The sequence below is a fragment of the Pteropus medius genome, unplaced genomic scaffold, assembly GCF_902729225.1.
Source record: "Pteropus medius unplaced genomic scaffold, Ma_sr-lr_union100, whole genome shotgun sequence".
Lineage (NCBI taxonomy): Eukaryota > Metazoa > Chordata > Mammalia > Chiroptera > Pteropodidae > Pteropus > Pteropus medius.
In genome coordinates, this window is record NW_024344378.1 from 22,071,256 (window position 1) to 22,086,190 (window position 14,935).

Consider the following 14,935-nt stretch of genomic DNA (forward strand, 5'->3'; position numbering starts at 1 on the left):
AAGGCCACCCTCCAGGGACAAGGCCAAGATGGACATAAACCCACATGTGAACCATCCCCTTACCTGGCACCTATGGGATATGTTAGAAAATGAGCTGCCCAGAACCACACCTATCGGAGTTGGCAAGGACCTCAGAGATCATCTCCTCCAACTCTTCCACTGAACAGCTGGGGAACTAAGGCCCAGAGCGGAAAAGAACACAAATCCACAGTGAGGCAGAGCAACAGCACCTGGCCTCTCAGTGCCCTCCCTGGGGGACTCGCTGGTTGGGCTGCTCAGCCAGGTCATCTGTTGCCCATAGTAACAGTTCCACACCTGGATGGACCAGTCCCCCCTCTCCTGCCAGCTGGTTGGCCTCTGGTCCCACTCTGTTTACAGCCAACATTGCCTTCCTGTTTGTTTTCTTACAGGAAGAGCCAGAGGGGCCGGGCAGGGCCGCAGCTATTGAATGGTCCTTCTAAAGAGCAGACTGTTATTCTAGCAGCTCTGGAATGTCTGGAAGGATGAAATGGAAATGCTATTTGCAGGGTGGGGAATGATCTGGCCCCGGCTTCAGCCCTGTGTTTATTATGGGGTCAGAGATGTTAAACAACACCAAATCCCAAATTTCAAAGCACATGTGTGTCATTTTCATGCCTGTGCCTCCCAACACCCTGGGAGGTGAAGGTCATTGGGTTTTACAGCCACCAGAATCTATGGATAACTAGTTGAGTTTCAACTAGTCAAGCGAGAAGCCCATTACATGGCTCCCACTCTTCTATCTATAAATCAAAGGTTTGGAAACCAGTTTAGTCTCACGTTCCTGGGGACAGGCACAACTGGTAGAATGAGATTTACTATATGTGTGATGCAGGAAGTCCTTGAAAATATATGGGTTTTCGAAGTAGAGGGCTACTCCAGCCTACACAGCATCTTTGTGTAAAATAGAAAATGGTTCCCCTTTCACAACCCATTTAATTTCCAATTGTTGAAAAAAATGTTATAATATATTGATTTTTTTTAGTACAAGATACCTGATTATGAGGAAACCATCCTAATCCATTTACAGATCTGCAATATATACAATATGAATAGGGCCTCCACAGTTGTGTGACACATCACCTAGACAGTGGTGTGTGGCAGCCTGGGATGAACAGCCCATGGTGATCCATAAAGTCAGGGAGCAGAATGATGAGGCCCTGTGCTAGGATCTAAGTGCTTCCTCCACCGTCCTCAGCACAAGAAATGGCCAGAGGCCCCAAGGCAGAGATAGGAGCTAACAACTACTTGGAAGGGTAAGAAGGGGACAGGAGGCTGGGAACTTCTCTTGGCGGTGTAGAGAGGATGCTGATGGGGGCAGCAGGGTATAGGAACACAGGTCAGCATGGGGGTCTATAAGGAAAACAAGAAATAGAGGTACAAGCCTAAATGCACCCAGAAAGCATTGAGACCCTCCTTCCAAGGTCTCCCTCCAAAATGGGAATAAAAGCCTTAGCTAACTTCTTCAAAGGGAGAGCAGAAGAGGGGAGAGCTGGGGACATAGACTTCCTGGTCTCATTCTCCTACACAGGCGGGGGACAGAAATATTAAACTCTTGGATAGTCTCCACCAAAATCTCTCAAAATGGGAGGAGAAAAGAGAAGTCAGACCCTGGGGGTTTAAATTCATTCTCACCTACCAGTAGGAGCCAGAAGACAGCTTAGCTCCCACTTTCCCTCACTCACCCCACCCCTCCCCACCCCTCCATCTGGGCCCTCACCTTAGTCACTGCCTCTGGGCTCATTATCTGCCCACTGATATTCAGAATGATTTCATTAATGTCATTGCAAATGCAGTCATGAAGAACTTATGAAGGAAGTTTAAACTGGCCAATGCTTCCCACAAAGAGCCAACTTAAATACCAAACAAAAGATCCATTTATGGTGTCAAACAAAACCCCAAATGCATATGGTCAAAGAAGTATTGTTGCTCTTGGTCGATGTGGAGGTTGCTGCCAGAGAAGATGCAGGAAAATTATTAATATCTGTTTTGGGGAAATGTGGATTAAAAATAAACAGCTGTAGTCGAGGGCAGACACAAGACGATGGAGCAAGTGTGAAAGGCAAGTGCAAAGACATTCAGTCACAAATTCTGAGCCTGAATGACCAAGTTTAATTTGTTTCCTCATATGGCTTATAATTTTAACCTTTTATTATGCAAAGCAGCCAATTTGGTTTTACATGGCCAAAGGAGGTGTGGCATGATTAACAGATCATATTCGCCAGTCACTTCATCTAAGAAAAGGCAAATTGGAATGGAAGAGATTGTTTAAAGTTATTTTTCAATTCTTTGGACATAGAGACATGGGCACCCTATGTCAGCATTCTCTCCCAAAAGCTGATACAGAGAAAAACTGACGGTGGGTTAGGGAAGTGCAGGGGATGACCCAGGATAATCCCTAGAGTCCCAGGGAAGAACCCCTCCCTGCATATGTCAGTGAATAGCCTTCTGCATCCAGAGGTTCAAGATAAGGGGCAGAGCTACCAGGTGGGATGGTTTAGTCTTTGTGGCTCCTTGGGAGCTCTCCAGGGTCCTGACAGCTCTGCTTAAAACTCTGTGACCTAGTGGACCCTCAGGCCTTGAGCTGGGTCTGCCGTCCCTGCCTTCCTGGATTTTGCCCTCCAGATACCAATCACACCCAATATGAATAGTCTTCTGGTGTCTACATCCTTCTTCAATCTTACACAACATGAAAAAGCAGCATGGTGTAGTTGAAGGAGGATAGATTTTTAAGCCACACAGGTATGAGTTCGAATCTCAGTTCTACCACTCATTATGTGAGTTGGAAAAGTTATCTCTTCTGATCCTCAGCTCCCTTTTCTGCAAGATGAAATAATAAATAACATTTGCCTTTCAAGGTTGTTGTAAAGATTTTAAAAATTGGTGAATACGAAACACTTATCTTGTATCTGGCATATATAGTAGATGCTCAATGACAAATGCCTACATTATCATCCATGTCAACCTCAGTGCTGTACCTACGCTGCTCTATCAACCTGTCAATCCCTAGACTGATGACCCCTTTCCCTGTTTATGAGTAATGACTCAATGGTCTCAAGTAACAGAAAAGGGGTTTCGGCCTATGTAAAAAAAATGGGGTTGCATTACAAGGACATGGTGGTGTCTAATGGAAGCCAAGAGCCTGAGCACACTGCACCTCAGTCAGGTGGTAGACTGGGAGCAGTGAGGCCACCAGCACCTTCATCATCTCCCATCTCCTCTTTTTTCTGGTGTCTCTATTCCATCTGGAAGTCAGTTGCCTCCATTCCTCCACCCATTCAACAGAATGGGCCCTCTGTAGTTCATGAGTATTCACATTAGAGGTCTAGAATAGATACTGGACCAGACTGGCTCCATTTTCTCAGTCTTAATTCCAGTAATTGGAAGAGAAAAACTGATCATGTCTGTTTGGAATGACTCCTGATACAAACAAGCCAGACTGGGGGCAGGTCACCCAGCAGGAATGTGGCTACTGGTCTGGGAGAGCCATTCCCAAGAGAGATGAGGCAAACACACATTCAAGAGAGACACTTAAATGTCCAGTACGAATCACTTTCAGATGCTGGTTGATGCATCTGATTGTTGTACCATAGATGATGATAGATAGATAGATAGATAGATAGATAGATAGATAGATAGATAGATAGATAGATAGAGATCATGGACAGAGATAGGGCTTTAAAAGTGATAGAGATAAAGATACTTCAGTATACAGTTTTAAAATGTGTTTTTCTTGTCATCAGAGTCATGCAGAATAAAAAGTTAATGGTCCTTGTCAGAGTGAGACCAACCAATGCCATGCAATAACTTTTACTGTGTGGGGACCATGGTGGAAAACACTGCAGACATAATATTTGCATAGGAACCCCAAAGGTGTTCGCAGTCCCAGAGTCATCCTCTGCTTCTGACAGGGAAGGATGTCACAGTAGTGACTGGGCCTCTTGGTTTTCCAGTCTGTGTGCCAGAGATAGTATGAGCCTGACAGAGACACTCATGGCCAAGAAGGATGGACCACACATAGGGAGCTAAGCCTAGAATCTCTCCCCACACAGCCCATTCCAGGATAAATGTTCAGCCTCAGAGGGCTTAACTGCATAAGCTCATTCTCCATGCTCTTGGGACCCTTCTCTGCATCCTTTCTTCTTACCAATAAGTCCTAATACCCTTGCAGCAAGCCTCTGTTATCTGTCTAGGTGGTGCTTCTAAGCTTGGCTGAACATCAGAATCATTTAAAGAGTGTTTAAAATATTAAAAATCCTTAATCTACTACCCCACCCTCCTTTCAGGGATTGTTTTGAAAGCTCAGTGGTGGGGACAGGGACTTATTTTTAAACAGCTTCCTCTGTGATTTGAATTTACATCAGACTGGAGAGCCCTGAACGAGGGTAAACAGTTTCACAGCACAGACATAGCTGAGGCTCTATTATGCCGTGCCTCGGGGGTAAAGACTTTAGATGTGACTTCTAAGAACTGCCTCTGCTTCACTGCTCAAAGCGAAATAATAGCTTTCCTTTTGCACTGGCAAGCTCACCAGAACAGTGCTTCAGGAAGCGCTCCAGGCTAATCGACAGAAGGAAAGTGTCTGGACTCTTAAGGGTGTTGCCCTATCTTCCCAAGAACCCTCAGAAGAATGGTACCCACAGGCCTGCAATTTGAGGAAAACAGTGTTTTAGTGAAAGACAGTTAAATCAGTGCCTATGGGGCATTGGGGCAGGGACGTGCCTATGATTATAGGGTTATACTCTGCGCTGTTTACATAATCCAACAGCCAGGACTAATTGCTAAGGGTTAGTTGATAATGAGAAAGTGAGAGCCCTCAGCTCTCCAAAGAGGTGTAGGGAGGCTTTGGGGCTAAGTGGGAAAGTACAGTTAGGACCAGCAGAGAATCAAGGGAGCTGGACCAAAAATAGAGAATAAGACAGAAATTGAGGGGACAGAGACACTCAGAGGAAACTCAGGGCAAAATCACAGGAAGCAGAAAACTAGCTAGAAAATGCTAAGGATACTAGGCAAAGTGACCTCAGCTGGCCTACAGACACTTGTAGGCTGAGAAATCTCAGTATGGCTCATGGGAGGAGCCCAGAGATTTCCAGAGACAGAGAATTTGGCCTTAGCCATGGACTTACCTCTAACAAGCTATGTGACCTTGGACGAGTTGTTTAACCTGGGTCTTGGTTTTTCTATCAGTAAAATAGCAGATTGAGAGCATTTGACCTCCAGGTTCTCTTCCAACTCCAAGACAGGGGACAAGGTTGCCACAGTCTGAGAAAAGTTCAACTCTAGCTGCCATGTAGGCTGGAATCTCTTCTTCATTCTCTGTCTGGGACCTTCAAGCTCAGATCCACCATACTGAGGGGACCATCCCCTGATGACTGACTAGAGGAGAGAGTTGGGCATCAAGGGCAGGTGGCAACCTGGGAGGGAACCATGGAAATTGGGAGCCTACAGAAGTGTCAGAGCCATCTGGGAAGCAGAGGGGTCTGCAAGCATAAGGGGACCCAAGACTAGACCCATGTATCCATCATAGTCTTCCTCCCCCGCTCCCCCAGGGATCTTAAGAGACCCTGCAAAGAAGTCTCACTGCTTCTAAAGACAGACAGGAAACCATGATTCTGCTCATGATCAGGTCACACAGGCTGACCACCGAGGTATCAGGGTTTTCTTGCTTGTTTGTTTGTTTGTTTTGTTTTGGGCTGAAGTGGCCTCAATGCTGTGTGGCAAGAGGATAATCTGGCAGCCACCCACGCCTTTGATGGATAAAAACCAGATGGTGAATTACAGCTTCCTTGTGTAGTCTGTCTGGCAGCAGTGGGGTCTGTATCTGTCAGTGTCTGGTGAAAACAGAAACCAAAGCAGTTATTTTAACAGAGAGAATTTAATCTAGAGAATTGGTTATATGTGTATCGGATAACCGAAAGGGCAAAAAAAGGTTGCAGGGAAGTGGGGAACACAGTGAGAAAACAGAGTGAATAATGAGGAAGCAGCTGCCACTCAGAGCAGGAACAGAGGAAGAATTAGGTTTGTCAGAAGCCAGAAGCTAGAGGAGGGGCTGCAGGGGAAGGAGCTGGGATCATGGCTTCCTAGCTGGTGTATCTGAGTGGGCACGATGCGCGATGAGGCTGCTTCTAGAAGTGTGTAAGAAAAGCTAGAAACTGAAACTGACTTCTCCTTACAGGTGAATCATCCTTGGGGTGAGGTTGAAGAACAAATCTGGAAGAAGCAAATCCGGAAGAAACAAGTCCCAGCTCCCTCCTCCCCCAGCCTTCTTGTCTCCTTCTGGCCTCCCCAGAGCTGAGCCTACCAGGGACCAGCTAGCAAAGGGAACATGTGGTTTGCAGAGTCCCAGCCCAGGCACCACAAAGCCTCATATAGAAGAATGGGATTGGACTGAGAGACCATATCTGGTAGTATGTCCAGCAGCCATGGGGTCCACGGCAGGTGGGGGAGAATTGAGGCCCAGGGGTGCATTATAAAAATTAAGCTAAAGTTCGTTTTGATATGTTACTATGGCTCCCATGAAACTGCAAGGGCCCCAGTAGCTGGGTTTAGTGTGAGACTTGACCTTGGAATGGCCATGAGTTCCCAGCTGGTGCCCCAGTAATTCAGGGCTGAATATCCCAACTCTATAGACAGGAAACCAAGAAAAAGCTGGCTCACAGGCTCATCGCTTTCAGTCTCAGCATTTTCTCACTGTCCTTCCTTTCTAGGGGGAAGGGAGGAACAAACTGTGAAGAACCTACTTCTCAATGCAGATGTGGAGGGAGAAGAGCAACCTCCCACTCCAGGAAAACCCTCTCCTCAGAAGCAACCCCCGGGGGGCACTCCCTCCGCCTGAACCAGACCTTGTCCTTGCTGGGTCAACGCACACGGTCAGCTGGAAGGAGACGAGGTAGGAGCTCTTTTCTTGTCATAGCGATGTCTGCAATGCATGGGGGTGGGGGATGGGAGGTAGAGGTTTCTCGCATGGCTCATTTCCACTAGCTACATCTCTGTAGGAGTATTGACTCTGGGAGGCACCTGTCTGCATAGACCAGGGGCAGCAAAAGAGCCCAGTGGAGCAGCAACACTGTGCCAGGCCATTGTCTCTATGCCTCGAACCCCTCAGAACTGGTGGCCAGACCTCCCACTGCCAGCCTCACAGCCTGCTCCATCTGACTGCACGGAAAGATGGAATTAGCGGCCCTCACCAGTGCATGATGGGGTAGTACCCCAATTCCCTTGCTCCCAGATGGGCTAATTCTGAGCTGCCTATTTTCAAGATTTCCCAGCAGAATTAAACTCCAGATGCCCACAGTAACTCACGTGATAATCCTCTCCTGCCTTCCATGTCTCTTTCCCACTCCCACAGCAGTATTTCTGGGATCACCCCTGGGTTTCAGTGTCCATGATTGGGGAAACTAAGACACCCAGCAAATGGGTGAAAGGGAGAGGGGCCTCATGTCCAGACAGAAGCTGACCCAGTCAGAGACAACACGGCGGGCTCAAGCCTTACCCTCCGCAGGCATCCCCAGAGGCCTCCACGGAGCACCCACAGTCAGGCTTCCCTTTGGAGTCTGGCCTGACACTCAGGCTGAGGTTTCTCTGAGGGAGGCTGCAGCTGGGCCTTGGTTGGTTTGTTTTCCCTGAGATTCTGTCACGCCCATATCTACATGACACCCGAGCCTTTGAGCTCTGAGCATACTTTTGAAAAGGAAAAATTTGGGTCAGGCAGTCACCATCCAAGTGAGGTTTCAAAGGACTTTCCATTCCCCAAGCCCTTCCCTTTGAACCTGGCCAAAATTTTCCTCCCAGGCTGATATTTCTTCCTCAGAATGATAGCCCAAAGGTGAAAAATGCAGGCGGCATTCACCGCAAGTGGGTGGGGTTGTTTTTGAGTAGGATGAGTAAGCGAGGAAAAGTACTGGCTGTCGGGCCGGCAGCCCAGTCCAGCCTGGGGTCTCCCGGCTCAGTGCCCAGGCCCAGCCAGTTGCTCATGCCACAAGCTGCCACTCAGAGAACCCCCCTCTTTGAGCCACACTGTTTAAAACCACCATCCCTTTTCTCCTTGTGCCTCTTGATTTGGCCCTGTGGTACGTAGGTTGTGCACAGAGCTCCAGCCTCAGAAATGCGTTCCAGACCAGACAGGGCTGGAGGGCATTGCCGACATCGGTGTCATCACCCTGGGAGCTCTTCCCTGCATCCTTGGGTCACCCACGCCTGCATGCCCTAGGCTCCTGCTTCAGTTGCCCAATTCGGGCTAATTCAATTCCAGGCGACTTTTCCTGTTGCAGATGGAATGACTGGGAGTTGGCCTCTCTGTGTATGATTTAGGAGGATGGGCATAGAGGGTGTGCTTCTTTTCTCCAGGACACCAGGAAGTAGAGCACAGCTCAAAGGAACCATCAGGTATAGATCCACCTCTGTCCCCCACAGCCCCCCAGCTGCCCCTCAGCATCCAGAGGAAAAAGAGCCTTGGAGAGTCTTGGCCAATCCCAAAGGAGTCTGGAGAATGCTTTGGAGCGCACTCCTCCCCACCAGTACAACTCCATGGTGGGGAGGAGGTGGACTGCCAGCAGAGTGGACATTCCTCCAAGAGCGGAGAGAAGTGCCACCTGATGGACCGGCATATCAGGTTGGAGCTCAAAGCAGGGCTCTGTCTTGCTGGTTTGGAGAGCAGAAAGGCAGGGTCTGCGAGATCAGACCCCAGAACCACCCTCTTGCACATGAAGTCCCTCTTCCTGGTCCTGTTGGAGCTACTAGATGTGTTCCAGCAGAGGTGGATCCTTTCCCGTTTTATTTGTATTTTAATTTACGTGTATAGATCCATGAGTTTTAGCACATGTGTAGATTCACATACCCACCACCGTAAGAAGGATACAGGACAGATCCATCGTCCCCAAGACTCATGCTTCCCCCTGTAGTGCTGCTTCCCCCGTGCCAGATCTCCCCCTGGCAACCACCCACCTCCCCTGCCAAGGAGGAGGCAGGGAGAGAGGAACTCAATGAACTGAGATAAAAGCAAAGTCCAAGAATGAATTGTGTGGTGGGCCAGAGTAATTGTGAGCCATCTGGGGCCTTCCCCAAACCACCAGGTGGAAATATCTCAAATTGAGGCTTCAGGTGGACATAGCAAGACATGAACATCAGGGGAGAGATTGGGCTGGGTCTCAGCAAAGCCGGGTTTTAGCCTGGACTGAACCGTGCGCCTGTGGGCAGGCTTCTTGCTCTAAACCTAAGTTTACTGGGGTTGATTTTTGCAGGTTTGATAAAGGTATTTCGATTATGACAGGGTCAGGCTTTATGGTGAGCATCAGAAGAAGGTTAACATAAAAGCTTAAGTCCCACATGTGGCCAACCTCCAAGCCATGGTTGGGGAAAGAATCTCTCCTGAAATATTGAGGAAAAGCTACTAGATAGCCATTGAAAATCTGTATGTCACAACCAAGAAGTCGGTGGTGTGGGAACTGTTCTCAGATTTAAGGGCCAAGGAATAGATCTGATCAGGGGACAGAAATCTATTATGGCAAAAGTGACAAATAAACTGTGGTTGGGTCTAAACTTTCCTGACCACCTTTCTGCCTTCTGCCCTTCCTCTCCTCCCTAGGCTTGCCACTCCAGAATCGAAGCCTCTAGTCCCCCACAGCAGAAGACTGAGAACTCGGGCTCGAACCAGGGAGACTGGGTTCAAAGCCGAGCCACTTTCTCGTTGGGCGACCACGGGCAAGTCGCTCAGCTTCGCTGGCCACACTGTCCACGTCTCTGTCATGAGGCTGTTCTGAGGGTCAAATGAGGCAATGCCTGTGCAGCCCTTACTGTGGGCCTGGCACACAAGGTGTTGTCAGAAATGATTAGTTTTGTTTGTTTGCTTGGTTGTTGTTGTTGTTGCTTTTTAAACTTCAAAGGAGGATGTTGGACTTCAGATCTATACACTCTCTTCTAGCTCTCGTGTTCGTAAAATAGAGTGGGGCCTACTTCATCCATTTTAGAAATTTAAAGTTCTATAAAACTGATTTATTAGAAACTAGGGCTATTCTAGAAGAAGGGCCAGTTCTGGCCAGCTCAGTTTTTACCACGGAACCCAATGGACTCAGATCAGTTCTCTTGTCTGCAGAAGACTAGAAACTCTAGAGTCCTTGTCACTGATGGAAGGAGTCACTTGTGAGGGGACAGAGGGCCAAGTCAAGGGCTTCTGGAGGCTGAACAAAAGAACAAGAGGAAGCCTGTGTGTTTCTCCCCTGCTTGCATATATCTATCATTCGCAGCCCCCTGGGTTCCACAGTGAATCTCCCATGTTTAAGCCACAGAAGTTTGCTTCTGGACTTTGCCTTGGCCACATGAAGCGACAGAATGTCCCACCCCAAACCCCCACCCCTACCCTTGTAAATGTACAGACTCCACTGTACCTCACCAGGTACCTGAACACTGCATAATAAAATGGATTGTTGTAAAGCAGTCACATTCTCTGAGAGGCCTAGAGTTGTAATCGTTGGTATCTGGTCTGAATAGGGGAGACTCAGTAGCAAATTTATCCCTGATACCACCAGCATCACAAATGCAATGCTGTATGTCTCCACTTACGATACTCTGGTTATGCTCCAAGTCCTATAAAATGGGCACGAATATACTGAACCCTTTATTACACGAAATGAACCATTGGTCTATATGCAATATATATGCAGCTGTAAAAAATACAGTGTCTTATATTTGAAGTAAAACCAATATTCTAGCCTTAATGGACATCTATTCAATATTTAATTAATGCAAGTTTTTCCTAATTGCTTTGAATTCAAAATGAATTTGGGAAGGATGGTTTGGGTGCTCAGCTCTCCTTTAAAAACTGCTTAAGGAAGCTTGAATAGTTACCTTGGCCTCTCAATAATGAAGGTCCTGGAGGAGACAGCGGCATCAAGCTCAAAGCACTGAGCTCCCTCCCAGCTGAGCGACAAGCAGCGGTGGCTGAGGATGGTATGTATCCCACTGAAGAGCATGCCACCCACACAGCACTCCCTCAGCCCTCCCACCTCCAAACAGGAAGTCACCCCACCCAGTTACCCAGCAAGGCTGGTGGCCAGAGTGCCTGGCTGCTGAGCTAAGGCAGGGAGGGCAGTTTTGTGGAGTTGTCACAGGAGTGTTTTGAGGCACCATTTGCATCAGAATCATCGGAAGCTGGTTAAAATGCATAAATCTGGGCCTCACCCTGACATCCTACACCAGTATGGCTGGGGTGGGGCCTAGGAATCTGCCTTTTAACCAGTTCCTTGGTTATTCTAGTGCAGATAAGTTTGAGAATCCCTGCAACAGGAGATTCTCAAACTTACCCCTCATCTCACCCCGATCCTGGCCACGCATCTGCAGGCCACCACTGTTTCCCCTACTCTGCAACAAAACTGAGTGTAGGCACTCCTCACACCCACTCTGCAGCCACCCTTCCTTCCCTGCAGAATGCCCCTGCCAATCACTGGCTGTGCATCTTTCTAGACCTTTTTAAAAATGCATTGCATACTCATATATAGTTCGAAGTTCTCATCATTTACAGAATGGCCTCATTCTAATGCATCGGGATAGAATTTGCTTTTTTCACTTTGCAAAATGCCAAGAAACCACTCCAAGTCAGTGTGTGTAGATTGGCCTCATTCTCTTTCTCTCTAGCATCCGTTTTCATAGCTGTATTATGCCATGGGTTCTTTAATCACTCCCCTACTGAAGAATGTTTAAATCCTCCCCACTTTTTTCCCCTCTGGTTGCTAACCATGTTTCTTTGCACAAGTCTTTGGGTTCATTCACAGTCTATCTATGGGCACTTCCCAGGCCTAGGTAAAGAAGGAAGCAGGTGGCCCTGGGGATTGCTTCTGGCAGGGAGGGCCGCACTGTGCTGACCATCCACATTTCAACAAAAAGCCTTTAAATGATGACCTGGCCATTAGCTGGAACATTAGCTTCTCTCATTAACTTGCCTCCACCTTAACTAAGGGTCCTTTTCTCTACATCCCTAGGATGACATCCAGCTATTCTCCCCGCTCGGTATCTCCTGTTTGTGCTGCCAGACTGCTCTTCCTCATGCACCATTTACGTATCATTCACTTACTGGACCTGACACAACGGGCAGGGGCTGTTTGTGCTCCCTCCAACCCACCACTGAGCCTGCCTTTCCAGCATTACTCCCTTTGGGCACTTCTGCTGGTTTTATGCTCCAACAGGCTGGAGCCTCCACTCTCTGACTCAGTCCCACGTGGGAGGCTGTTGGGGATGCCTTCCCTCCCAGTTTGTATCCCTGTGGATAACCCACCTGCTTCTCAAACCCCACGCCAGCTTCACGCCCCCATGAGAACCTCTCGGGGATCACTCCTGGTCCAAGCCTCCCCTCCAACTCTGTGCTCCCCAAACACTCACATGTCCCCCTCCTCCCCTGAAGTTCTTCACTCCAAGTAGCGCGACAGCTCCCTCCTATGTGTGGGTCTCCTCTTCCCAACTGGACCACCAGCTTGAGGGTAGGAATTGCCCCAGTGCTATGGACATGGGGCCCTAATTCAGGGCCGCCTCAGGGTAGACACTCTGACCGGTGAGAGGATTCCAAAGGACTCAGGTCCTGTGCTCAGTTCTCTTCATCCCTTCGTACTTTCCTTGTGGGACTTAAATCTACTTGCCAGTGATTACAACTCCAGCCCTGCAGCATCTCCCCGAGAAGTCAAGACGACATTTCTTAGCTGACTACCAGAATGATCTACACAGAGGTCTCCGTATGTCTGAAGCAGGATAGAAAACCTGCCCCCTCCCCAGCCTCTGTGTTCTCGAATTCAGCCAAGGAGTGAACATAGCAGCTCCGTCCTTCCTCTCACCCAGTGCAGACGTCCAGAGCATTTCGACGCTGAGCCTTTGCTGAGCCTTTCTCAGCTACAGTACTGACAGCTTTCGACCTGCTGGATCAGCCTTACCCAGGTGCTCAGCTAACCCAGAACCATCCATCGACAAATGAGGAGGCACTCATTTCCCCCACAATAGTAATTCTTATCTTCACCGTGCTGAAGAGTCATCCAGCGGGGTTGTTAAGACACAGATTCTGGCCCCCGCCAGTTTCTGATTCAGAAGGTCTGCAGTGCAGCCTGATAATTGGCATTTCTATTAAGTTCTCAGGTGATGTTGAGGCTGCTGGTCTGGGGACCTCACTTAGAGAACCACTGCCTTCCAGGGTTTGGAACTGCTTCCTGCTGCCCTAATTTTAGGTGAGATAAGCCTGAGGCAAATCCCTAGTTACTTTACATCCACTTCCAAATCTTGTCCTTCTCTATTTGCAGCTGGTTTCATGCAGCCGATGGAGAAGTTACCCAGCAGGGCTGGTGGCCAGGCCACCTGGCTGCAGAGCTAAGGGCAGGAGGGCAGTTTTGTTGGGTTGTGACAGGAGAGCCCCATGAGACTACTGGCACCGGCAGCACCATAGCGCAAATCCCCCCTACCCTTCCCTGGCTCGGGCCCTTTATCCCTTTATTTCAGTGTTTTATGTCCTTTTGAGGGTCACAGGCCACTCTGAGAATCTGATGAAAGCATTGTATTCATGTCCCTAGAAAAGTATATATACAGACAATTTTGCATACAATTTCAGGGGAAATCACAGGTTCCTCCAAATCTCACCTCAGGCCGAGGAATCTGCTCTAACTCAGTAATTCTCAGCCTTCACTGTGCAATAAAATGTCAGCTAGAGACAAAATATACATATGCACAGAAACACCCAGAACCACTACTACACAACTGAAGATTCTGATACAATGGGCCTGGGGTAGGGCTGAGGCACGGGTCATTTTTAATGTGCAGCCAGGTTGAAAACCACTTCAGCTAATCTCCTTCCTTTGACCTAGAAGCGCCCCCTTCCTTTTCCACACTGCCTGGACCTGAGGCATCTCAAGGCCCTTCCACTTAATAGGGCCCCCGGCCAGTCCTGAGCCCCTGTCGCCTGCCTGCTATGGTGATTATGGATGGAGGGAGTGACTTGGTGTTTGCCCAGGTCATCTCTCCTCACTGATCATCCTCACAAGGGTTCACAGCCAATCTCTAGGCAGTATCCCATGTCTTCTCTGAGAGGGCATCTGGGGCAGTCAACCCCATCCTTCCCACCTGGGAACAGCCGTATGCCCCATTAACTAGGCCGCTCCTTCCCACTTAGATTCAGATTAGCAATAGAAGGAGCTGCTATTCTGTCCTGTCTTCAGAAACAATTAAGATGAAAAAGCATCTCAAGCAACCACATGGAAAGGCTGGCTTTAGCACAGGGTATTCACATGCCTAGGAGAATCGCAGTGTCCGTGGTAGTATCCCTGGAGGGTGATTTAAGATTTCTAGAACACGGGACTCTGTAATCAATACCTGGAGACAGCATAGGCGATTGCAATTGATTAAGTGCAGCGCTTAAACAGAATGATCACAGTCTAATTATCACTCATCACTGACTTGAGGTATCTCCAAAGTTATAAAAACAATCTATGGCTTCTCCTTACTCCTTCTGAGGAACTGAGCAGGAAAAAGTAGAGGCTGGAGTTGGGGAATCAGGACAGGAAGAGGAACAGTAAACAGCTTCTGCCCCTTGCCCAGGCAGCTAGAGTTTCTGGCTGCCCGGCATCCTTTGCCCTTTGTGGTACCAGCACTTTCTCTTTGAGGAATGAATCCTCCTCATTCTGTAATGTCTTGGTAGGACTGTTAAAGTATCCCCTTCCCATGTCCACCCTCTGGCCCCTGAGCAAGGTCTGGCACAGAACGTTACCCCAATCAGACCTTCACTGGTTGAATTTGAACTGGAGTGAGATGACCTGAGGCCATTCCTCTGGCAGCTACCTGAACCAACTGCCCTTTAGATCCAGCTAATACCCAGGTCCCTGGAGTGGTTAGCCTGCCTTTTTTTTTTTTTTTTTTTAATTAGTTTCAAGTATACGGCACATTGGTTAGACATCTA

The 14,935-nt window shown here is 48.4% G+C and overlaps 1 protein-coding gene across 2 annotated transcripts; it reads left to right on the top strand.

Moving 5' to 3' along the window:
- Window positions 1-6,310: 6,310 nt before the first annotated feature.
- Window positions 6,311-10,323, top strand: LOC120609693 (uncharacterized). 2 transcript variants are annotated; one of them, XM_039872429.1, is made up of 4 exons: window positions 6,311-6,456; window positions 6,726-6,907; window positions 8,365-8,629; window positions 9,602-10,323. In XM_039872429.1, the coding sequence occupies exons 1-4, from the start codon at window positions 6,428-6,430 to the stop codon at window positions 9,774-9,776; spliced, it is 651 nt and encodes a 216-aa protein (XP_039728363.1). In that variant the 5' UTR covers window positions 6,311-6,427; the 3' UTR covers window positions 9,777-10,323. The 2 variants fall into 2 exon arrangements, with proteins under 2 accessions (XP_039728363.1, XP_039728362.1); XM_039872428.1 differs by lacking the exon at window positions 9,602-10,323 and having other exon boundaries at window positions 8,365-9,341.
- Window positions 10,324-14,935: the final 4,612 nt, after the last annotated feature.

What these genes read in the sequence shown, in the direction of transcription:
- LOC120609693 (XM_039872428.1), top strand. Translation starts at nt 6,428, where the DNA reads ATGTCCAGCAGCCATGGGGTCCACGGCAG. An exon ending in AGCCATGGGGTCCACGGCAG is followed by an intron (nt 6,457 to 6,725) that starts GTGGGGGAGAAT and finishes CTTCCTTTCTAG; the next exon opens with GGGGAAGGGAGGAACAAACT. An exon ending in GTCAGCTGGAAGGAGACGAG is followed by an intron (nt 6,908 to 8,364) that starts GTAGGAGCTCTT and finishes TCTTTTCTCCAG; the next exon opens with GACACCAGGAAGTAGAGCAC.